The 24613-nt window shown below is 43.4% G+C and overlaps 1 protein-coding gene across 1 annotated transcript in view; it reads left to right on the top strand.

The window, feature by feature from the left end:
• Positions 1-1506: 1506 nt before the first annotated feature.
• LOC145406754 (uncharacterized) overlaps positions 1507-24613 on the top strand; it is a 50977-nt gene continuing 27870 nt past the window's right edge. Inside the window, exons 1-2 of the mRNA XM_080277853.1 lie at positions 1507-1593; positions 2271-2330. Of these exons, the coding sequence (XP_080133979.1) occupies positions 1507-1593; positions 2271-2330 (147 nt within the window). The remainder of the gene's footprint in view (positions 1594-2270; positions 2331-24613) is intronic.

Below are 24613 nucleotides of genomic sequence, written 5' to 3' on the forward strand. Positions count from 1 at the left end.
ACTGTACACTAAACAACTTGGAACCGATTTTAACAACAGGTGATTAATTATAGAATGCAAAATGAGAAAGCCAAAATCTTTTAAAAAGTGAACATGGAAAACCGTATGCTATAAGGCTTTCGAAAAAAAAAAAAAAAAAAAAAGACCGTGCATACCAGGGGACCACCGACCTGTAGGAGATTATCAACCGGGTCCAATTTTAACATGCAATCCAGTACTGCCTGTTTCATGGTCGGATTATTGAAGAAGACGTCGGCAACCTCACTGACCTAGACTAATGTGGGTGGTTAGACACCTCGCAGAACGAAAAACAAGACCTGTCAAAGGGCGGATGAGCTACTTAAGACAACGGTCATCTAGCAGGGTGGGTGGAGCACTTTAGCCTTGGCTGGCAGTCCACCTATGAGAAGGAAAACTCTGAATCAAACCTGGATGGCACATATCAGGGATCCCAAGCCCCTGTCCACGGGCTGGTAGTGAGTCTTCCCCTGACTTAGGAGGACTGAGTGGATTTTGCGTCCCCTCCTTGCAAAAACTTATACATTAACGGAAGAGGGATCTGGGTCAGTATGTGTTGCCTGACCCTGATCCAATTTTGCTGGGGGTCTCCCCTCAGGTGCAAACCTGGCAGGGCTTTTGGTGTCCTGCCAGTCTGGCATCAAATATGATGGTTGTTGGATAAAGCCTTTGGGACACCAGCAGCTGGATGACGGGGGAGGAACACCCTAGCCTCAATCCTATTTTTAACTCACGTCGCGGTGGCGCAGAGGACACACGAACCCATAGAACGATATGCAGCTTTAACCTTCGAAATGCACTTCGAGTTGGGGCGATTAGGGGTTAGCATAGACTTGCACTGTCTGAAGTTAGGTGGCCTGGCATGGCGAAATCAGTTGCAATGGTTATAAACACTACTGTTCTGGTTGTAATAATGGTGCCCAGCTTAGGGGTGTTGCTTTGACAACTGCTGCTCACTTTTCTCTTGTGTCGATAAGGCTACTCCGGTTGATGAACGAGTAGGATTGAGGTATTCCTTTGAGTTCATCTCTCTTACTGCTATGTACGCTCCATCTGAGATGAGTGACCTTGAAGAGGAGGTGTTCTCTGCTAAACCTGACCCAGTTGTGAAGCAGTGCCCCTCACGGGATACACTCTTAATCCCAAGTGATTTCTATGCGGTTACTGACACTGACATGGAAGGCTTTCGGGAATGTATAGGTCCCCATGGCTCTGAACCAGGAATTCCAATAGGTTTTACCTTCAGGATTTCGCAAAGTCCCATAAGTTGAGAATTGCTGAATCCTGGTTCCAGCGACCAGATCTTCACAGGTGGACTTGTTCTTCCCAAAACGGATGGACGGCAAAGGTGAATGATTGCATCCTTGTTGGTACTCGCTGGAGGATCCTTCAGAACTGCAGTGTTTTCAGGAGTGCAGAGGTCTTTGTTAATGATAACAGACTTGTTTCTACTCTAAGGCTACAAATTAAAAAAGAGAGAAACTCAAGATGCCACCAAAAACTCTTGAGAAACTCTGGGATCAGGAGTGTGCTTATGGAATGCTGTGGCAGTCTCGAATCCGTCTGAAGTACTCTGTACCGTCGAGGACCCTGTTGAATGATGGGATACTTTTAAGCGCGCTATCCTGGCAGTAGCTGATCTATTAACACTGCCTTTACGATGCTGATAAAAATTTGTCTAAATAACCCCATCAGCCCGACGACGTCATATTTTTTCTCGCAACATCTAGACGATTTTAGTTAGCTTCGGAGAGCCTCTAGTAAAATAGTAGGCTAGTTGATGAACGCTTGACTGTATGTAACCCTTCCACTTCAATCTGCTCATTTCTGAATCGAAATATCGTCGTCTGGAGAAAGCAAGAACGTAAACGAAAAAAAAGATGTACTGGAGGTTAACTCTGCACGTGGAGCGCTAATTAAAAAAAAAAAAAATAATGTCACTTCTCATAGACACTGGTTTCCTCTTTGTGTTAAACGTAACAAACTGCATCCGAGACTGTGCTTAGTAACCTCCATTAGGTGGGATTAGACGAAATACACTGTGCTATAGTGATGTCCATGCTATGTTAGGTTGAGCTAGACGATACAGATTTCAAAGATATTTATGGCGGGTTACGAAACAGGTTGTTAAAATTTAAATTACATTTTAGAACAAGTTACACGGAACAGACTGTTGTAATTTACATGGCATAGGGTTGGACAATGTAAGTTGATTAGAGATATGTTATAATGAATTGGGTTATACGATACAGGCTGTGTTTAGAGATTTCCACGCTGTGTTCGGCAGCGTTAAACGAAACAGACTGTGTTTAGTAAGGATTTTTAAGTTAAGATTAAAAGGACTGACTTCAACTTTTTTCCCCTACGACAGCACTGTCTCAGATCGCCCACATATGCTTAGAGACGTGAGTTTTTCATCAGGATATTTGTTTATTAACCCTCAGGCCTCGGTGGGTTTACCTGATGCAAGTAAAAGTGCTGGGCACTAGTCAGAGTATAATAGATGAGTTGTGGACCGGGGTTTAAGGGTTAAGAAAAAGAAGATGGTTTGTTGTAAAGCCTTTCGACTACACAAGTGTAGCTGTTGTTGTTGTCCAGCTTCATCATAAGGTGACCCGGTGGACTGCTGGTTGAAGCTGCCCTTCTGCAGTCCAACATCCTCCTTTCAGGGGACAGTGAGTTGAGGGACGATTGTATATCCAGGCAGCTGCACCGTTCGGTTTTACTGATGTTACCGTGTCATGGCGTCCGTCTACAGCAACTAGTGGGTCATTAGGGCTGACAATCAATTTCTGCTGTACCATCTGTCCCAGGAATGTTACCTGCAGTGGTCGTTCCACATCAAGGTCCTAAATGGTACTGTTGAGAGAAAGGGTAAAGGGGGAAACAAACTTCGTCTACCAGTCTGACCAGTCCGAGAAAGGGTTAAGGAATGTCAGTAGCAGCCACCCCTCCCCACTTACTCCCATCCACTATCGACTCCTTCGCATGACGTGACTGGCTTGCCTTCGCAGTGTCACACATTCCACAGCGTACTGTGTAAGGAATATTCACAAGGTGGAGGCAAAGCATGCGATCCCACCTTCCTTCCCTCCACCCTTGCATCTATGCGGGTAGGGGACTGGGGTGGGGAAGGTGCAAAGGGTGCGTGCGTGCGTCCTTAACCATGCAACCTCACACCTTCTTATGGGTTGCTACAAATGTCAGAGCAAAGTCACTTCACCACAGTGCATACTAATTACTCCCATAAAAGGTGAAACTTACACGCAAGATGAAATTATTGTCTAATGTACAGTACGAGCTTGCCTGAGTGGGTGGCACATGTAATCAAATTCACAGACTCAAGTTTTGTGTCTATGGTAATGGTACGAGTGTCTGCCAATTTCAGTACGTGTACTTATTTGTAACATAACGCAGGGCTTTTCAAATATCTTCAGCGATTACACATTCATGGGACCAACTCACATGACTTATGTGACCCAAAGATCCTTACTCACGCCTTTCTCCTCTCTCAACACTCCAGCACTGACACACTTCCACTTGTATTATTATTGGACCCCCTTCGATAAGTGTGACGATTGCTGCGCGCGCGCGCGCGCACACGCACACGCACACGCGCACACACACACACACACACACACACACACACACACACACAATAAATTAATCTGTCTCTAGATGTGTGTGTGTGTGTGTGTGTGTGTGTGTGTGTGTGTGTGTGTGTGTGTGTGTGTGTGTGTGTGTGTGTGTGTGTGTGTGTGTGTGACGATCATTATTCAGTGATGTAATATACAATGCGTCAGTTGAGCACTAATTATTTCCCAAGATATAGTCAGTATTGAATCAAAACTCAGATAAAACAATATGAAGTTCGGTGATGAGTTCAAAGAGTCATCCGTATTTGTGATAATATCCGAAATTTATTACAGCCTTTTTTGTGAGAACAACTTTGGGCGCGCACAAGCGCGCGTTTGAGAGATATAATGGGTACGGTAATTACAGCGTACAAGGAGTTTTTATAACTGTATGATTATCGAGTTGTTTAAAAGCGTCAAAGGTATTACCTAAAACAAATAAATATCAAGCAGTGCTACACACTATTTACTAGGAATAGCTTTAGTAATTTAATATAATTTTAACCGTTTGGTCTGAGAAAAGTCATCATTATCTCCGTCCTGAATATCACTGCCACATGAACCAAACAAAAATGAAGCCCTAAATCCACCTCCTTTATAGTCAGAGCTACGAGGGTGTTTGCATCGATTACGAACGACAGTGAGATCGCCGTGGTTGTATTCACCATAAGGAGGGGTAATGGGGTGGGGGACGTTTCCTGAACTTTGCTACCACCCTTTTTAATATCTTCGGAACAATGACAAATATTAATGGCTGGCTGAATCGCTTTGGAGTGATATTCAAAAGCGGTGAAAAAAAACTCACACTTGTAGACGGACAATATATTTACCAGACAGTTTCTGTGGACATTGCAACAATCAACCCCCCACTCTCCCGCACACACACGCATTAAAAGGAGCCTTTGTATTGTCAACATGTCATTCCTTCTCGCTATCTTGACCACCGAAGATGCTGGCAGTGTCACCCGATACTGGCAAATATATTCTCCGTCTACAAGTGTGGGTTTTATTCACCAACAAATATTAAATTTTGCTACCACCAGACGATTTTATTCAGCTTGTGAAAGACCCTGCGAAGTAAATGGGTTGATGGAGTGTTGCTGAGTCCTTCACTGCAATGGGTCTGTTCTGTGATGACAAAACCATTTGACGGTATGAAGAAAATAAAATGTCATTGTCACAATGGGTTAACAGGCCTTATGCGTGGAACACAAGATAAAAACATTCCTGTTGCCACCGGTACTTTTTTTTTTTTTAATTCCTACTACCGCCAGACAATATTATTCCGTTACTGCACGACCCAGTTTAAAATCAACTTCAGATCTCGCAAACTATAATCATCTCCCTATCCCCCCTGCCCGTTCTTTAGCACTTTCGCAACGATTAAGCCGGTATCTTTTTATTCTGGTTACCCCCTTTATCTTTATTTTTATTGTCTTTGTTTATTTGCCCATAAAGGAACACTGTGACTCCAGAAATTAAAGACATCCTCTGTTTACCTTTTACTCCGATGCTCCATCCATCCATCCATTGCCAGACGCCATGTATCCCAAATGGGGTGGCCAAGAGCTTAGAGTCAATTGTTTTACAGGGAGGGGCACTAATCCTCCACCAACCCCACTTGACACGTAGGGATGCCAACAGCATCTGGTGTTCTCAGGCGGTCACCCATCCGATGCTACGATGATTTTTCTCTACTCTCATTTAATTCTTTCTACTGACAGAGATCACGCTATACAGAGTCTAGGACGGACCCCCTTGAAATTTCCTGAACCCCTCACCCTCTTCCTTCTTTCAGCCCCCCTCCCTCCTCCTCCTCCTTTCAATCCCCTCTTCTCTCACCCATTCCTTTTCATTTTCCTTATCTTACCCAGCTCTCTTTGACCTCTGGCCCCTCTATCCTGTCACCATCCTAACACCTTCTTTCCCTCCCCTCTCATCCCTTACCCCTTCCTCTCATCTCCCTCCCCTATCTCTTCCTCCTCATCTCACCTCCTGCACAACTAATATCCTACTTTCACCCCTCCCTCTCGTCACTGTCACCTACTCCGTGGTTAAGCCGTCGACACGGATATTCCTCCTTTTTCTAACTCCCTCCCCTTATACTCCACTTCACGCCTAATCTTTTACACTATGCTCACGCTCTCCTCAACTCTCTCATCTTCTCCTTTATCCGCCCTCCCACCTCTGCTTTCACCCCTTCTCACTCCTCCCTCGTCTCCCGTAACTGGAAAAACCCGGAATTCCTGGGGCGGTCGCACACCTGGACAAAGTTTGTTCTATTAGAGCATAGGATTTGGATCTAAGTTCGATTGTTGCACGTCAAATTCTAGCAGGAGATTGTGCCTTGGTAAAAATTTAGGTTGTCGTAATGACTCTTGTGCAGTCGATAGGCATTAACCCTGTCACCCCTTCTCAGCCCTCACATCCCATTCCCTCTCAGTCTCACCCCTCTTCTCATCTACTCCCTTCCTCCTCATATCTAGCCACCTACCTCTTCAACCCCTTGCCTCCTCCCACAACCCTCCTCCCTAGTTCTAACCCTCTCTCGTCTCTTAACCTCTCCCCCGTATCACCCCCTCCTTCCCCGAATCCAACTCCTTCACTACGACACCTTCCACAAGGTGTACAAAGATGTCTATGGTAGCAGCAAGAATAAGAGGCAAGCATGGTATATATCTTCCCTTTTCACCCCCCCCCCATTATCTCCTAGAAAGGACCATTAAGTTTTTGCTGTTTGCTTGCCTTTGTTCCCCCTTCCCATCCCTTACTTGCCTCTCCCTTCCCCCGCTTCTATCACCATCCCCTCTCCCATTTCTCCTCTCTAAATACCTGTCATTTTCCCTTTCACCCCACCCCTTCTTACCCATCTCCCACTCCGTCCTTTCTCACCTTCCACCTCCTTTCCCTATTATCTCCTTTTCCTTCCTTTTCCGTCCCCTCTTACTTTGTTCTCTCACTCCTTCCCTCTCCCCATCTCCCTCTCACGTCCGACTTTTGCAATCCCCCGTCGTTAACTCCCTCTTCTTCACCTTCTTCCTCCTATGCTCTCCCTGGTTTAAGACGGAGGCATGCGATATCCCTTATTCAGCTCTCACTCCCTTCCGACCCGTCCCCTTACCCCTTCAGAGCAAACCACCATCCTCTTTCTCGTCAGTGGTGGTCGTGTAATCGGAAGCATATTCGGTCAACCACTGAGAGGTCTACAGTAGGGATCGATTCCCGGGCCAGCTATGAGACGTTCCAACCTCTTCGTACCGAGGACACACATAGAAACTAGAAGCCGGATAATCGAATGGATATGCGAGCTCGCTTCTTCCAGTGGATCCCGTATCGAGCCCAGAACTCGTAACGTTCGTTCAGAGCGATATCAAAACATTCCTTGAGACTGCACTTTGTAAGTTAAGGGAGGGTCAAAACTCTTTTAAAGAATTTCGTAACCCGGAAACAGTTCTCATGTTTATCTGTGATCTTTTCCATTTGCTCGATGGAAATATCTTTCCTATTGTCTATGGTGATTAATTTTACAGTGTATACTGAATCATGTACAGTACATAGCGATTAATGTTCATAGTGGATATATCAAACCTGGTATAGCGTATTTAGTTTATACTGTATGTAACGTAGAGTAGGCAGTGTTGTATAGTTAGCCAAAATAGTCGTGCCTTCGTTCCGAACCCAGCATATACGTAAATAGTTAAGTCAAAGCACCAGGGATAGCTTCACAAGTCTGTCAACTGTGTCAGACCAGACGGTGGTGGGGGTGAGTGGTTTGGAGGTGGAGATGGGGTAGTAGAGGATGTGTGTGCTGTAGTCATTGTTGGCAGTGTAGTCTAGCAATAAAACCGCAAAGTAAAGGTGCTATATGATATTGCACCTGATTTCATACCTGTAAATAGTGAAACGTATAGTCAATCTGAAATAATGCATATGATGTGTAGCCAAACAAGAGTTTGCAGAAATGACGAGGTTCTCCCCCGCCCCCTCCCCACATTCCTGCCACAACCCCTCCGCCGGGTATCAACTAGCCACACAACATCAGAATAAAAGACAGAAAGCTGTGTTTTTACTGTATGTTTACCTTCTGAACATGACAGGATATACTACATAGCATGTGTGGTGTGGCACAGAGGCATGCGGTGCCTTCCCAGTAACGAGAAACGCATTTATTTCCACAAGTAGTTAGTGTTTGGTAAAGGGGTGAGGGAAATCTGGCCACAGGTGTGAGGCAAGGTAATGAAACAAAGGTATACACCCACCAGCATATAGTTATATCTTCGCAGCCATTCAGTTATCTATATTGGGGGACAGGAGGGAGATTCATGTTATCACTAATAAACGTTGTTTTATACTATCATAATCACGACGTTTCATTAAACTCCAAACACTCCCAAACTACTCACCCCCATCACCGTCTGGTTTGACACAGGTGCCAGACATGTGAAGTTATCTCTGCTGCTTCGACTTACTTGCTCGAATATTTACGGGGTTCGGAACGAAGACACGGCTTTTTTTTGGCTAACTATACTACATAGAGTATATTGTGTATAGCACATGGCGTATACAGTATACTGTATAGTGTACCTACTCTATAGCATAATGTATATATTGTATAGGGTACAGTTTATTGTATTTTGCATAATGTCGAATGTTGCATAATAATAATAATGGTATATACCGGATGTGCATGGTGTATGATGCATAAATGGTGTATGGTGCATATGGGGTATGGTATTTATGCTGTATGGGTATGGTGCATAGGGGGTATGGTATGTATGCTGTAAGGTTATGGTGCATATGGGGTATGGTATGTATGCTGTATGGTCCATATGGCGCGCGTGCGTGTGTGTGTGTGTGTGTGTGTGTGTGTGTGTGTGTGTGTGTGTGTGTGTGTGTGTGTGTGTGTGTGTGTGTGTGGTGCATATGGTGTATGGTGTATAAGGTATATGATGCATGGTGTGTATGGTGTTTGGTGCATACGGTGTATGGTGTATATTTGGTATGATGCATGGTGTGTATGGTGTTTGGTGCATATGGTGTATGGTGTATATTTGGTATGATGCATGGTGTGTATGGTGTTTGGTGCATATGGTGTGTATGGTATACGAGTACGGTGCATATGGTGCGTGGTATGTAATTGGTGCATATGGTGTATACTATGTATGGTATATGGAGCATATGGTGTATGGTGTGTATGATAGATGGTGCATATGGTGCATGGTGTATGGTGTGTATAGTGTTTCTGGTATTTGGTGTGATGCATATGGATCATGGTATGTAATTGGTGCATATGGTGTATGGTGTGTATGGTATATGGTGCATACGGTGTATGGTGTGTATGGTATTATTATGATGCATACGGTGTTTGGTGTATATGGTATATGGTGCATATGGCATATGGTGTGTATGGTATATGGTGCAATTGGTGCATACGGTGTATGGTATACGGCGTATTATGTGCATGGTATATGGTGAATATGGTTGTCACGAGTCGGCTCGTGACATTAACTTTTGTGGGAAACCGCGAACTGTAGTAGAATCCCAGTGTTTATCGTTCAGTTTAACCGCTACGTATTCACCTGGTCGGGAATGTTTTCAGAACAATTTTTCACTGTGTCATGAATGATCGTCTTTGTGCAAGACATTAACACTTCCGCTGAGCGATTTATTATGGGCGTGTTTCGCTCATTCTAGCCGTTAGTAATGCAGATGGACGCTCGCCTCTTTCCCACGATTTGAAGTCAGTCAAGGTTTGTACGCCATGAAAGCAGGTTGGGCCCAGAGCGTAGCAGTGCCGTCATTGTCCAGTTCCTGAATTTCCACCTAGTGTGATTGGCAAGAGACTTAGCAAGTGCAGTGTCCTTCCAGTAACGACGCCCAGTCATCCGCTTTGTCCACTTTTCTGATCAGTGTTTTCTTTTCGTATTTTCCTAGGCTTAAGAGTTAGCTTTTGAGAGAGCGAGTGGATGCGATCTTAGTTTGAATTCATTTTGAAATGTAACGTAAATTTATTTTATTGTAATCAATAAATTTAACAGTTCTTTTTCTCGAGCTTAATGTAATGTAAACTCGTTTATTTTCCATATTAAGTTTATTTCAGTTATAGCTCCTAGTTTGCATAAACGCTTTGCTGTTCACAACTGGTACTTACGCCAGTCCTTTTGCATTAAGCTTAAAATCCGTTGTGCCATCTAGGAGTTAATGTATCAGCAAGAATCTGTTATCATTAATAGCATGTTATTGATTGTCAAGGGTGAAGTCACTTTCTCCAGAGGCTAACAATACTAACAAACAGCAATTGTGTGGAATTAGTCTCTGCTGCATACTGTTGAGAAAGTTTATAAATTCTCGTCCTTAGAGAATCGGCGAAGCAAGCCAGAATAAAGTAATCATTGCCTGATTTTTAGCAAGACAGTTCATTGTCCTGCTATCAGTATTATTGAAAATTATCCTTTAATATTGTATATACATTAAAAACTCCGTGACAATTGGCGATCTCATTCCAGGATATTAACTCCTTGCTCTAAAGCTATTCATGAGATAATACTCACTCGTTCATACTTAGGTATTTATCATTAAAGTCTATAGGCACTACCTTACTGGTGAATATTGATTCATTTTTATTAATTTACATAATAGTTTTCACAGTCAGTTGTTTGTTTACTTTTCTTTCTTTACCAGTTTAATTAAATAAAACTGGTCACCACTAACCTGTGCCTGTATTCTTTATTCTCGATTATTGACATCTTTCTCTGGAAAAAATTGCAGTCAGTACTGAGTCGCTAGTTTATTGAGTTAGCATCATGTCCACCAGCATCTATGTACAGGAAGCCAAAGATATAGGTCTTACAGACCCAACTGAAATTAAGGAGTTTGTCCTCTCTCGGGTTAATTACGAACAGCAACGCGAGAATGATGCTCGTGAAAAGCGTCGAATTCAGTGCAAGGAACGCGAGAGAGAACGAGAACACGAGCGAAAACAACGCGAACTCAAGTTAGAACATGAACGAGAACAACGAGAACTCGAACGTGCCGAGCGAGAAGCACGCGAAAAACATGAAAATGAAATGCTGAAGCTCAAGCGAGATTCCTTGGCTTCAGACACATCTGGTGCAGCTGGCCCAAGCTCCACAAGCGTTCTCCCTGCACATGTTCTGGCGACCTCACACATCAAGCTTCCCCCATACAAGGAAGGTGAGCGAATCGAGCCATACATAGCTCGTTTTGAAGACATGGCTCATCTTTACCAGCTGGATGATGCAGCTAAGCGGCTTCAGTTTCTTAGCCTGTTTGAGGGCCCTGCCCTCGATATTCTCTACAGAATTCATGGAGACAATCTCATGTATGAGATGATGAAGGCCGCACTCGTCAAAGCATACGGTCTCACAGTTGACGACGCCAAGAGTCAGTTCATGAGGGCGCATTTACAGGATAAAGAGACTGCCGTTCAGTTTCTTGACCGGCTTACTGCTTACTTAGATGAGTGGATTGAGAAAGATGAAATTCCTTCCATGCGTGAGGGGATAATTGACCTTATGCTGCGCACGCAGCTGAAAAAGTCGTGGCCAACTGAAATTATGGCTCAACTTAAGATCTGCCAGGTAAGAGATGCCAGCCAAATGGTGAAGAAGGCTGACGCATTCTTCACTGCATACAGGAATCAAACTCGCAAGCAGCATACCTGGAACAGGAAACCTGATAAATCTGGGAAACCATCTCAGACTGAACCCCAGCAACAAAGCCGTTCTCAGAATAATGGCCAAGGTCCAAAACCGCAGAAGGACCAGGGGCAAACACTCAGAAACCTGAGTGGAAGCGGTACGATAAGCAGAACCCTAACCAGCAGCAGTACCAGTATTTCAAGCAGCAGCAGGGCAAGGACAAACCATGTAACCCTCAGTTAGGACAATCGACTTCAGTGTATTGGAGGCAGGAGGCAAACGCAGCCTTCATTCCTCAATGGCAGCAGCACGGTGGTCACATCCCTACCAGTATGGGTACTCCCCCACAGTTCTCTAGTCCCACAGCAACAGTGAACTCCCCTCCACAGATGGCCAATGCTCCATCTCCCCAGGCAGTGAGTACGACCCTTCAAGTATCTAGTTCACACAGCACCATGTTTGCTGCATCATTTATTCAGCAGCCTAATCAGTGGCTAGCTACTTCCTCCACAGGCCCTCCCACAGGTGACAGTACCTTCCTTGTTCAGCCAGGGTTCGTGGGAGGCATTCCTGTGAAGGTCCTGAGAGACATCGGGTCCTCAGGTTGCTCTGTCAGGCAGAGTCTAATTCGGCCTGAGCAGTACACAGGTCGACAGATCCAAGCTAACCTTATTGATGGATCAGTGAGATTGTTCCCTGAGGAACGTATCCAGGTGGCATCTCCATTTTATACTGATACGACACTCGCAGTTGTCATGCCAGAACCTTTATTTGACCTAATCATAGGCAATATTCCAGGTGCCAAGTATAGTTGCACTGAAGATGACGCTACTCAGACTTCGGCTGCAGTAACACGAGCCATGGCTGAGGCTCCGAACTGTGTCACCCCTGTGACCATTGAATCGCTGCAAGATCTGATCTGTAGCCAAGTTGTTGTTCAAGAACAACATTCTGACCCGACACTTGCTGCCGTGCGAAAGAAACAAAAGGGTAGAGTTATAAAGTATTCACAGGGAGGTCAAGCCAAGTTCCTTTGCAAACAAGGACGGCTGTACCGTGAGTCATGAACACCCGACGGCGAGGTTCGACCGCAGTTTGTCGTTCCCGCCAAGCAGTGTTAGAATGGGGTCATCGTTCAGCCTCAGGAGGTCAAATGGGCAAAAGGAAGACCCAGGGCCGTATCCGAGCTGACTTTTTCTGGCCAGGTATGGGACAAGAGATAGATAGCTTTGTGCATTCCTGCAGTGTGTGTCAAAGTACCACTATTCAGGGACATGTCCTTCCTGTGCCGTTGCAATCCACACCCAAAATCTCAGAGTCAGTTGAGAGACAGGGCAATGGTAATGTGGGTGCAGACCTAATGTCTCGCCTGCTAATTGCTGATTAACACGGGCAACTGTTGTATGCTGGGTTCCGTAAGATAGGCATTCTCAGAGATTTGAGTAATCCAAAGACTAGCCTGGTTCCCAGTTAAAAGTGTAGACCTGATGTTTCACCTGTTGGCCCCACAGGACACAGTATGTCCAGGAACTGTACATACCTATGTATCGTAGGTTAAGGGGGGAAGTTTGAGAACTTCGCAGAGACAGTCCGAGGCTGTGTATGAATTACCTTGTGGAACGTCTCGAGCTGTGGGCCTCTCTGAGGATTCCCAGAGAATGCACAATATCCACACGAGTGTTCACATCCATGGTGGGTGTTAAAATGTGACCTGCCCGAGACTGCGTAGCGATTCTCAGCTTCCTGTTAATAGTCATAAGTGTAGTGTTAGGTTAACCAGTAAACTGCCTGTTCTAAGAGATTTGAGCAATTCAAGAACTGGCACGTTTCCTGGTTAATAATGTTAGGTTAACTAGTAAACTGCCCGTTCTAAGAGATTTGAGCAATTCAAGAACTGGCACATTTCCTAGTTAATAAGCGTTAACCAGTAAACTATAAGGGTTCTACGAAATTTGTGAATTCAAGAATTACGTTTCCTGGTTAATAATGACATAAGTACTGACTGCTAGGCAGAGAGAGAGATATGACACTTTTGATGCTCCACCTTGATTCCTTTCGCAGGTGCAGGTGGCGGGTGCAGCATTGTCGTGCAGATCAGCTGGTTGTCCCTGTCGCATGCTGCCGCCCCTTCTCTTCTGCCTCGTCATCATTATTTAATATATAAATTTGTATTACATAATTTTACACGTAGGTACAGTTACACCACAACTGTCACACCTACACCGTGTATTACATACATCACGCTACATAACAATTAGTTGTTAATATAAATGTAGCGAACTTTTCGCTCAGTTTGACCTGAGTACAGGATTTTTCATCGTCGTCATGGAGTTTTTCCCTCAAGTTTGCTTCTATTAATGTAAATACGAGTTTTTTTTCGCTCACTGGCGACAGTGACTTTCTCCTGTAGCAGGATAGCACACACACACCACAGTGTGAATCTTGTGTGACTGAGTTAGGATTTATATGTATGTATATTGAAATTTTTTTCCTGAGAAAAAATTTCAACTTTTGATGGGGCGTAATGTCACGAGTCAGCTCGTGACATTAACTTTTGTGGGAAACCGTGAACTCTAGTGGAATCCCAGTGTTTATCGTTCAGTTTAACCGCTACGTATTCACCCGGTCGGGAGTGTTTTCAGAACAATTTTTCACTGTGTCATGAATGATCATCTTTGTGCAAGACATTAGCACTTCTGCTGAACGATTTATTATGGGCGTGTTTCGCTCATTCTAGCCGTTAGTAATGCGGCTGGACGCTCGCCTCTTTCCCACGATTTGAAGTCAGTCAAGGTTTGTACACCATGAAAGCAGGTTGGGCCCAGAGCGTAGCAGTGCCGCCGTTGTCCAGTTCCTGAATTTCCACCTAGTGTGATTGGCAAGAGACTTAGAGAGTGCAATGTCCTTCCAGTAATGACGCCCAGTCATCCGTTTTGTCCACTTTTCTGATCAGTATTTTTTTTTCGTATTTTCCTAGGCTTAAGAGTTAGCTTTTGAGAGAGCGAGTGAGTGCGATCTTAGTTTGAATTCATTTTGAAATGTAACGTAAATTTATTTTATTGTAATCAATAAATTTAACAGTTCTTTTTCTCGAGCTTAATGTAATGTAAACTCGTGTTTTACTTTCCATATTAAGCTTATTTCACTTATAGCTCCTAGTTTGCATAAACGCTTTGCTATTCATAACTGGTACTTACGCCAGTCCTTTTGTATTAAGCTTAAAATCCGTTGTCCCATCTAGGAGTTAATGCATCAGCATGAATCTGTTATCATTAATAGCATGTTATTGATTGTCAGGGATGAAGTCACTTTCTCCAAAGGCTAACAGTACTAACAAACAGCAATTGTGAGGAATTAGTCTCTGCTGTGTACTGTTGAGAAAGTTTACAAATTCTGTCCTTAGAGAATCGGCGAAGCAAGACAGCATAAAGTAATCATTGCTTGATTTTTAGCAAGACAATTCATTGTCCTGCTATCAGTATTACTGAAAATTATCCTTTAATATTGTATACAGTTTACATTAAAAACCCCGTATCAATATTGTATGGTATATGGGGTGTATGGTAAGTGGTGCATATGATGTATGTTGTATGGTGCATATGGTGTATGGTATATGGTGAATACGGTGTATGGCATATGGTGCATATGGTGTATGGTGTATGGTATATGGTGCATATGGTGTATGGTATATGGTGCATACCGTGTATGGGGTGTATGGTATATAGTGCATATGGCGTATGGTGTATGGTATTTGGTGCATACGGTGTATGGTATATGGTGTATATGGTGTATGGTATATGGTGCATATGGCGTATGGTGTAAGGTATATGGTGCATACGATGTATGGGGTGTATGGTATATGGTGCATTATGGTGTATGGGGTGTATGGTATGTGGTGCATATGGTGTATGAGGTATTTGGTATATGGTGTATGGGGTGTATGGTATATGGTGCATATGGTATATGGGATGTATGGTATATGGTGTTTGACGTGTATGGTATATGGTGCATATAGTGTATGGGGTGTTTGGTATATGGTGTATGGGGTGTATGGTATATGGTGCATATGGTGTATGGGGTCTTGGTATATGGTGTATGGGGTGTATGGTATATGGTGCATATGGTATATGGGATGTATGGTATATGGTGTATGGGGTGTTTGGTATATGGTGCATATGGTGTGTGGGGTGTATGGTGTATGGTGCATATGGTGTATGGTATATGGTGCATATGGTGTATGGGGCGTATGGTATATGGTGTATGGGTGTATAGGGTGTACGGTATATGGTGCATATGGTGTATGATGTGCATGGTATATGGTGCATATGGTGTATGGAGCGTATGGTGAGTATGGTGTATGATACATACTGTCTGTGGTGTGTATGGTGTATGGCGCACGGCGGATATGGAGTATAGTATGTATGGTGTGCATGACGTTTGATACATATGGCATAAGTTGTCTAATGCATGATGCATATGGTGCATGGTGTGTGTTGTTTGGTGCATGACACTTACAGTGTATGGAGCGACATGTATGGTGCATGTGGTGTTTGGTGTGAATGGTGTACGGTATGTATAGTGCATCGTGTGTATGTCGCATATGATATACGGTATACATGATGTAGATAGTATGTTGTGCGCCGTGTATTGTGCATTATGTGCATGATGTACAGTGAACACGATGTATGGCAGCATGGTTTATAGCGCATCGTACTGTATATGGGATATATATAGTGTATGATGTAGATGGTACTGGGCGCATGGTATGACATGCATGGCGTGTAAATAACGTTAATGATGTGTATAGCCTATATTACAAATAACGTGTACAGTACATAGCATGTATGGCGTGTATAAGCGTATATAGCACATTGTATGATGTGTATATAGGCTACCAAGCATATAAAGTGTATGCCATGTATACAATTTGTACTGCGTTTATTGGCGTGTGTACAGCGTGCAGTGTGTTTAGCGTGTAAACTGAGCGAATGTAGCGTGTGTCATGTAGAGAGTTTATTAACATGTGTATGAGAAGTTGGACGTTGCTGTCAAAATGACCCAGCTACTATCTACCAGCTTCTGAATGGCTACATTTCTCCCAGAGTGGTTTAAATGAAGCCCTGCGACTGGCTGAGGAAAAACAAGTTATGTTATGTGTGAGGCTTACCCAGTTTCATAAAGATTTTTGAGGCCTGAAGATACAATGTAAGCAAATAGCCTACGCTACGATGTGTGCTACGACCTCGTTCCCAGGCGTTTTGATTATGGGTCGGAACTAATCTTGTAGGTATCTCGTTCGTCCGACTTTGCAAGGTCCGCTGAGAACCCCAATGATCTTGCAGGCACGAGGAGTTTCGGTTCTTCGAAGGTTGCGTGTCGTAGTGGAGGGAATGAGTGTGACTTGTAAAAAATGCCAGTATTAATGACTCGTTCAGCCGATAGGTATTATCTGTAAGTCTTATTCTTGCCCTTTTCCACTCCCCCATTCTTACCCTTCCCCCCCCCTATTATCCCCCACTCTCTTTCAAATGTAACCACTACAACCCACACAACCCATCCCCAATCGCCACTTCCATTCCCTCCCCATCATCCTTCCTGACGTCTCACTCCTCTCATACCCATCTTTTTTCTCAATTAAATGTGCAACTCCCATTCCCATCAAATCTAACCACTAGCCTCCCTCCATCTGTTAATCCCTCTCCTCTCATACCTGAAACCACCGAAACCCATTCCCAGTCCTCCACTTTCATTCCCTTCCCCTCACCCTTCCTGACGTTTCACTCCTCTCATACCCACCCTTTTTCTTCCTTCCGATCAAATCTAGTCACTTGCCTCTCCTCATCTGTCATCCATCCCCCCTAAACTCCAACCCCTCATCACCTATCACATTCCCCTTCTCTAAACCTTCTCAAACACACATCCCTTCATGTGCTTCCCCCTGCCCCTCTGCCCCCGCGCCCTCAAAATGTAACCACTAACTCCTCTTCTCTCATCCCCTAAAAAATTAACCTCTTCCCCTCAACCCCCTTCCCCTCCCTTAAACCTCACCAGCAGCCTCTTTCCATCTCCCATCCCATTCAAACATAACCCCTACCTCTCATCTCCATTCCCTCCTCATCCCCGTAGTCACTCTTAAATCTAACCACCAACCGCTTTCTACCTCTCATTCCCTTCAGATCTAATCCATTCTCTCACCTTCACTACTTTCCCCTCTCTCCTCTTCCCTTTTACTCCATCTACCTAAACTCCAGGCTCTCACTTGTCCCTTTCCTCTCTCAACATACACTCCCCGTTCCATCATTCTCCCAACCCTCCCTCTATTCAACCCCATTCCTTTCATCCTCTCCCCCCACCTCCCCATCACACTCTCCTTTCCTCTTGTTCCTTTCTAACCTCTCACCCCATCCTTCCTTTCATTCCCTCATCTCCCCCCCCCCCCTCTCTCTCGTTCCCTTTCGCATCTCTTCTTTTCTATGTCCATCTCTCACCCCACATCCCCTCATTTCTCTTACATCCTTACCCCACTTTACCTCCCTTACCTTTATCTTTCCCCCTCTTTCACCTTCCTCCTCTCTCTCTCTTTTCCCATCATTCTCTCTTACCCTCTCTTCACCTCTAATCCCCACCCCCTTCTTTCCTTCCCTTCCCTTCCCTTCCCCGTTTTCTTATTGCCCAATCCCCTTCTTCCCTTCCCTCAGTTCCATCTCCTCCACTCCCTCTTCCCTCATTCACCTCATCTTTATCTTTTCTCTTCACATGTTTATCGTCCCTTCTCTCCCTCCCCCTTGCTTCCCACGTCATACCCATCCTCCCCCCCCCTTCTCTCTCACGCATCTCCCCCTTGCCCTCCCTTCTTCATCCTCTCTCTTACCCCCGTATCCCCTCTCTCGTCCTTCCCTCTCTTCTCTCTCACCCCATGTTCCCCTTTCTCGCCCCTACCCCAACCTCTCTCTCTCTCTCTCTCTCTCCCCTGACCCTCCTCTCTCTCACCCCCACATCCTCCTTTCTCACCCCGCCCCCTTCCCTCGCAGTCTCGGAATATCCCAACCAGTGCAAGCAGGGAGCGGAAATCCCGACCCTGAGAATCAATACTACCACCACCACCACCACCACCAGCAGCACAGTCTACTACGCCCCCGGACAGGCCCGCGTCGCACCAGTGGTTTCACAGAAGTGGTGTGTTTCATAACCGGGTACGTCATTTCCATCTTATTTGTGCTGTCTCACAACAATTTTATTCGGTTTGAGCGAGACTTTCTAAACTGGTCTGACTTTACTACCAGAGAGCGTTCCTAAGTTGAAGAAAATTGTCTACCGATAGTTTGATTACTAAAATAATAAGAATAATAATAATCGTGCTGGTAAAGGGTTAATGTTGTGGTATCAGTGTACTGTTACCAAAATAACATTACAAATGCGTGGTTCAGGCGCTGACCCATAAAACTTGGCTCAGCACTTACCTATTTTGCTCTGGCTAACGCTACATTATTTTAACTCAGCACAGGAAAATCTGCTGAGGCAGAGAGGTTAGGCTGGCGGTGTTATGATTGTGATATTAAAGTGGTGGTGTCAACGTCAAAGGTATTACAGGATTAGTATTGCAAGTGATGCGACTATAATGTGGTATGTGTTAGTGATGGTGTTAGCCGTATGAACATGAGGCGGTATAAAAACTGTTATCAAAATGGTGGTAATATACGAGGTATTACAAGTGGTCATATTTCACGACTGTTGGTATCAAAGGGTTGGTATTAAAATATTAATAAACGAACAGTATGAGCAGCATTTATCAAGACAGTGATATCAGTAGAATCTGAGAGGTGGCGTAATCACAAAGTGGCATTTGGGCAAGCATGCAGTAAAGCTAACTGGTATTAAAAATTCGCTCTGTCTGTGCCAAGTGTGTGTAGGCCTGTGTTTGTATGACAGTATCAAATAAAGGTGACAATAATGAAAAGCGTAAAATAAGAGTGAGGAAAGCGTTAGATACGTTACAGCTAATTAAGCATGAAATAAGAGTGGGTAAAGTACTGAATATGGAATATGCTCACCGTATAATAAGAGTGAAAGCTGTACACGGTACCTTCATTTATACGCTGAAAAAAAAAAAAAAAAAAGGTAGAGTAGATGATGTGGTGAGTCTCTCTCACTCTCTCTCTCTCTCTCTCTCTTTCTCTCTCTCTCTCCACACACACACACACACACACACACACACACTGGTAATGCCAATAAACAAACCAGTATTCTGAAAAAAAAAAAACATTATTGGCTCTGCTTTCCATCAGCGTTCTGTAGAACTGTATACGATATCATGTACAATCGCCGTCAACTGTTCTTTTACATGACGTGAACTCCAAGCTAATGACGCGAAATTCCAGGCCCTCAAGGCTGCCGGAATAGTGCAGGTTAACTGAGAAAGTTTTATGAATTAAAGCGAACTTCGAACCCTTCCAACTCCATAATTAATACTGATTAGCTTTCCAATACCTCATTACGTTCAGTTTCGAGGTAGTATAAAAGAAACATTAACCCGAACAGTACACTGAAGACACGAAGTAAGATTACAACCTTTCCAGTCCCAGTGAACAATATGGGTTACTTCAGCAAGAGATTGTTGCGATAGAAACTGAGACAGTTTCGAGTAACCATTACTCTTGATTGCAACGTACAATCAAGACACGACGCGATATTATAGCCGTTCCAACCCACTTGAATATTAGTCTGCTGGTTAGTATAGCAAGTCCTTGTCAGCTTCTGTGAGCTTCGGGGCAGTGTACAAGAGATAGTGGCCGCAACTGCAGTTAAAACAAGACGCGAAACTCCAACCCTTGCAGTCAGCTTGAATAGAAACGTTACTTTATCAAGACTTAATGGCGGTATAGGTTCTAACAGTTTCCAGGAAGTGTATAGGAAGCACACTGATGGAAACTGTGCGGTCCAGACAGGCAGCAAGATTACACGGCTTTTACTTTCGCTTTAGTACTACTGGTTAGTCTGGCAAACACTCATTGCAAGAGGTTGCGACAGTCACGAGGTAATGTTAAAAAATAATATCCGCGCCTGTATAATGAAGAACAGATGGCAGATTACATTTTCCCAAACCTCCTGAATATTACTGGGAAATTTAGCAATGTCATTACGACAGGTTCTGACAGGTGTGCGGCAGTGTTAAAAATTATTGACAACACCTACAGTCAACCCAAACACCGTCCCTGCTCTCCTGTACCTGGCATTCTGAAACATAAGACTAGGAGTTTTAAAATACTGTGCAGCACGTCCTGATATGACAACCGCATATTATTTTTTACTGTCTCTCATATAAGTAATAACGGAGTCAGCCTAATCTTTAGACAAAATGACCAGATTCACCGAAACATAAGACACATCGCTCTCACGTCCAAAATTATCATACCTATGGATAACTGACGACAGATTTCTTTTTCCTTTGTCGTGATCTTACTGTACTGTAACCCCTCCCCCAAAAAAATAAAGTGGTTAAAAAGCTTCATTTCGCCAGTTGTAAATAACTTTAGTCCTTCTATTGGACTGTACTATGACGTATATTATGTTACATGCTTGTCACCGCTAGACGATAATATCAGTTCACTTTAGGAGAGATCTCGCGCACCCAAGAAGGCAAGAAATTATCTCTGGTAATTCACTCAGTAACATGACATGTTATTTACTTTATTTTGGTAGTCTGTCTACAATTTTACTCTGCTTTGAAAGTAACTATCATACTTAAAGGGATATGTCTTCAACTGCCACTTCCACTAAACGATTTTATCTATTTGGGGGGAATCTCTTGTGTACTGCAGAGGTTAATGAAAGCAATATCCAATCATATTCAGTACAAGGTATAGGCTACCCTAATCTAAATAAATCGTCTAGTGGCAACAAGACTGAAAGACAAACGACATTGTGCAAAAGGGGTTAATGATGTTTCTAACCCATTCCCTACGACAGGTGTTCTGTAAGGTGAATAAAATCATCTACTGCAAGGCTATTCAACTGGCGGCCCGCGAGCCAAATCCGACCCTTGAGTCGTTTTTGTTTGGTCTTTTGACCGACTCAGAAGAATGAAACTAAAAGAAACAATCATAAAACAGAAATTTTTGCGTTTTTCATTTCCTTAGCGGATAATATGAACGCAGATAATATATGAAATGATTGTTTCTGTGTATAAGTGTTTAGATGGAGGAAAAAACAAGTAAAGTATGGCCCTTTCGTTAATCTGAGTTTCATAATTCGGCCCTACTTCTAGAGTAGTTGAACAGCCCTGGTCTACTGGCATGAACTGAACATACAAAATGTCATAGTACTGAAGGAAGCTAATGGGTTTGCCGACTGCTATTATCCAAACGGGGATGTAGATGGCTTGGACCCAAAGCAGTGACTAGTAGCCCACCTGTTGAGTGTTTACATCCAGTACATTATTACACCTTAACCGCTTCACTGCAAGAGGTATCATGTAAGATAGATAAAAACCCCTAGTAACACCAAATAAATAAAACATCACCCTGCACAAGAGGTTAACTGAACTGCTGACTCTTATCCAGTCGAGGGTATCAAAATCCAAACAAACCACCTGTTGAGTGTTTCATGTCACAGGGGACTTGGTAGCACGTCTTCCTTGGCAGTTTATTATGCAGAGATTATCGGCACTGTGCAGTTCCTTTATCCAACTAAGGATGATGGGTCTGGGAGGTAACAAAACGTCATTGTGCACAAATCGGGTTAATGATGTTACGTCACAAGCCTTCACTACGAGAGGTGTCCCCTACGCTGAATAAATGGTCGGGTGGCAGCAGGATTACCGTATAAAAGACATCGCCTTATTGCAGAAGTTGACATGTTACTCCAACCCCTTCAATGCCAGATGTCCCCTAGGGTGAATAAAATCGTCTGGTGGTAGCAAGATCAAAATGAAAAAAAGACGTCCTTGTACTGACTGCATCAACTGATTGGCTGGCTGATTTTAGGCCATGCAAGTAAGAACCCCTTAAACAATGAAGAACAGACCACCTGCTGAATGTTTACATCTCGGCATAGATGTCGTGGTATTTCTTTCTCAGCGATATATTTTGTGCATTACTCCTTAGTATTCTTTGCATTTATATCCTTTTAATATCGACATAATCTGCATCAGTAACATAAAAGAAAATATTTAGGTGTTTTAAGCAATATAAACTGCCTAAGAAGCTGTTACGAAATCTCTAAAGGTTATGCTAGCGAAAAATACGGGCCAAAACCACTTTCTTGGCAATGGGATTCACTAATTAACACGATAATTTTCCTCTTGCAACAGAACGAGCAAGACCAGGGGAGATTCTTTTCTCTTTGTCCTGCTTGTAAATAAATAAATACGTAAATAAAATAACTTGTCATAATCTTCCTCTTGTACGTAAGATCAGCCTTCGTAAGAGGAAAGGTTCATGGGAGGATTTTGCACTATCGTCGTCCTGTAAAACATCATAACCTGCCATAATTTCCTCCTTATAATTGAAATTCATTTTTGTTGGGAGGACAAGACCATGGATCGATTTTGCACTCTCGCTGTCCTTCCTGGAAAAATTTAACCCACTTTACGACAGGGAACTGACGGCAGGTTGAGTCATCGCTAAGTGTTGTCACTACTAATACACCACCGACACTCACCACACTCACTTCCTACTCGGGATTTTTACCACCAACACACTTTACTTCCTCACTTCCCTATCTCTTTCACATCCCCAATGTCACTTTCACTCCCCGTGCCATTTTCACTTCCCGTCACTTTTACATGACTCACTCTCCTGTCACTTTCCCATTTCCCATTTCTTATCACTCATTTATTATTAAGTCTACTGATAAAACTGTAGAACTGAGTGTGCTTATATGGTGTGCTTACACAGAATCAGTGTGATTATGAAAATAGCATAACTGAGTTTTAAGCTGGGAGGAGGCGAGGTAGGTTAAGGAGAATGCATATGGTAGTGTCTGAGAAAGCGGAATAAGAACGCTAAGACAGCTGGTGAACTGACAGATCAAAATGAATGGTATAAAGTACGTACGGAAATGCACATGACAAGCCCTGCCAAACTAAGACGGAATTACTCTACATCAGCCGTGTGTGAAGTACATCTGTGAAGGAAAATATCTATCTATACCTATAGCCATACACCATAATCCGTTAAGAGCTGGCCGTTTGTCTTTGTGTTAGTTGTTTTACGGGGAGGGGCATTAACCTTAAACCAACCCACTTGCTGACATGTAGGGAACACTCTTGGGTTGGTTATATGGTTACCATCCAGCGTTGTAAATGGTTTCCTGGCTTACAGGAAACCTTTTGGCTTGTCACTCAATGTAAAGCCACCTGTAAAGGAAAGAATAATAATAAAAAAGCGACAGGAAAGGTGGGAGAGATAGGAAGAGAGGAGGGAAAACAGAAAATGAGGGGAAGGAAGAAGTAGGCTGCACTACATCGTGAGTGGATGATGGTCACCACCAACAAAATACAACAAATTAACTAAATAAATGAATACGCAAACAAATTAAATATGCAGACAGTTTTGTTAAGGAGGTGGATCCAGGATGCTGAAGGTATGAATGGTGTGTTGATGTTGCAAAGCCCTTTTCACTGGACATGTTTCATAGCTTCATATTTTGCACTTTAATATCACTAATGCCTACGAAATACCCCACACCATTTTAACCCTTTCATAATTGCATCTCTAAGTTAGCATTATATTCCAACTAAAACCAGACGATTTATTTCGGCTTTCACAAAATCTTGAGAACGATAATATTTTCATCACTGATACTCTAATGACTGACGAAAATTAGTACAGTATTCTGTTCCTACTAGGTGGGGTAAAAGGAGCCTGAGAGTGAGTAATCTACGGTGAAATGAAAGTAACCCCGCTTCCCCAGAACGTCAGCGGTGCACGGATGCTGAGATCATATCCAGTCCCCACCAGGCTGCATATCTAGACCACCTGGTTCACAGACCGTGCACCAATATCGCAGTTTCCGTGATATTGGCACATGTATCGTCCTTCTTCCAAAAAATAACAATAGTTTCATCATAAATTACCATAGTTTAGCGTTCTTCTTTTTTAGCTGATAGTATATATTCGTAACTAATGATGCTTGGTCGATTCCGGCACTTATATCCCTATATCCATCTCTAATTTAGTTTATAAATAAATAACTCACGCACCTAAGTAATCAATACGCTGATATCCACGAACGAAATACAGACGAACTTCCCAAGCGTTTTCTTGCGTTAAAAAGTTCATTTCGTGCGTATAAACATAC

The sequence above is a fragment of the Coenobita brevimanus genome, chromosome 71 (genome assembly GCF_032717465.1).
Source record: "Coenobita brevimanus isolate Jiangsu-jjx chromosome 71, ASM3271746v2, whole genome shotgun sequence".
NCBI classification, from domain to species: domain Eukaryota; kingdom Metazoa; phylum Arthropoda; class Malacostraca; order Decapoda; family Coenobitidae; genus Coenobita; species Coenobita brevimanus.